The sequence below is a fragment of the Limulus polyphemus genome, unplaced genomic scaffold, assembly GCF_000517525.1.
Source record: "Limulus polyphemus unplaced genomic scaffold, Limulus_polyphemus-2.1.2 Scaffold9179, whole genome shotgun sequence".
Taxonomy (NCBI): domain Eukaryota; kingdom Metazoa; phylum Arthropoda; class Merostomata; order Xiphosura; family Limulidae; genus Limulus; species Limulus polyphemus.
In genome coordinates, this window is record NW_013674789.1 from 12,229 (window position 1) to 13,865 (window position 1,637).

General features: G+C 29.4%; 1 protein-coding gene across 1 annotated transcript in view; it reads right to left on the reverse strand.

Moving 5' to 3' along the window:
* Positions 1-1,637, reverse strand: part of LOC106475794 (glutamyl-tRNA(Gln) amidotransferase subunit B, mitochondrial-like) — a 17,804-nt gene that overhangs the window by 5,521 nt on the left and 10,646 nt on the right. Inside the window, exon 6 of the mRNA XM_022379827.1 lies at positions 1,168-1,281. Coding sequence (XP_022235535.1) covers positions 1,168-1,281 — 114 coding nt within the window. The remainder of the gene's footprint in view (positions 1-1,167; positions 1,282-1,637) is intronic.

Below are 1,637 nucleotides of genomic sequence, written 5' to 3' on the forward strand. Positions count from 1 at the left end.
TCATGAGGATCAAACTGAAGATAAAAGATCTAACTCTTGTCTAATATTACCACTGGTATTGATGATAAAAGATCTAACTCTTGTCTAATATTACCACTGGTATTGAAGATAAAAGATCTAACTCTTGTCTAATATTAACATTGGTATTGAAGATAAAAGATCTAACTCTTGTCTAATATTACCACTGGTTATGATGATAAAAGATCTAACTCTTGTCTAATATTACCACTGGTACTGATGATAAAAGATCTAACTCTTGTCTAATATTAACATTGATATTGAAGATAAAAGATCTAACTCTTGTCTAATATTACCACTGGTATTGATGATAAAAGATCTAGCTCTTGTCTAATATTAACATTGGTATTGAAAATAAAAGATCTAACTCTTGTCTAATATTACCACTGGTACTGATGATAAAAGATCTAACTCTTGTCTAATATTACCACTGGTACTGATGATAAAAGATCTAACTCTTGTCTAATATTACCACTGGTACTGATGATAAAAGATCTAACTCTTGTCTAATATTAACATTGGTATTGAAGATAAAAGATCTAACTCTTGTCTAATATTAACATTGGTATTGAAAATAAAAGATCTAACTCTTGTCTAATATTACCACTGGTAGTGACGATAAAAGATCTAACTCTTGTCTAATATTAACATTGGTATTGAAGATAAAAGATCTAACTCTTGTCTAATATTAACATTGGTATTGATGATAAAAGATCTAACTCTTGTCTAATATTACCACTGGTATTGATGATAAAAGATCTAACTCTTGTCTAATATTAACATTGGTACTGACGATAAAAGATCTAACTCTTGTCTAATATTAACATTGGTATTGAAGATAAAAGATCTAACTCTTGTCTAATATTACCACTGGTATTGATGATAAAAGATCTAACTCTTGTCTAATATTAACATTGGTATTGAAGATAAAAGATCTAACTCTTGTCTAATATTACCACTGGTAGTGACGATAAAAGATCTAACTCTTATCTAATATTAACATTGGTATTGATGATAAAAGATCTAATGTTACCATTGGTATTTACTCCTCATGAAGAAAGGTCACCCTGAAAGACATCTAATGATTTGCAACAAACAAGAAACTTCTTAGAACTATACTATGTCAACAAATAATATGAAAGAACTGACCAACTGCTTTAGCCACACAACGTACACTGTTTATATTTTTCACTTCTGTCCTTGTACCCCATGGCTCTCCTGTTTGGTTTACCGATATATTAGCATCTACTCTCAAAGCGCCCTCTATAACCAAAATACATTATTTCACTACGAGTTATAGCCTGTTGTTTAAAAATTAATTTTTATACCATGTTCTTAAAAGTTTAAATTCATGTTGAACAATTATGCATGTTTAGAACAAACAATGTAAAAAAACAATTATTCACTCTTGCCTAATTCCATCACTAGTATTCACTCTACCTAATTTCATCACTAGTATTCACTCTACATAATTTCATCACTAGTATTCACTCTACATAATTTCATCACTAGTATTCACTCTACATAATTTCATCACTAGTATTCACTCTACATAATTTCATCACTAGTATTCACTCTACCTAATTTCATCACTAGTATTCACTCTACCTAATTTCATC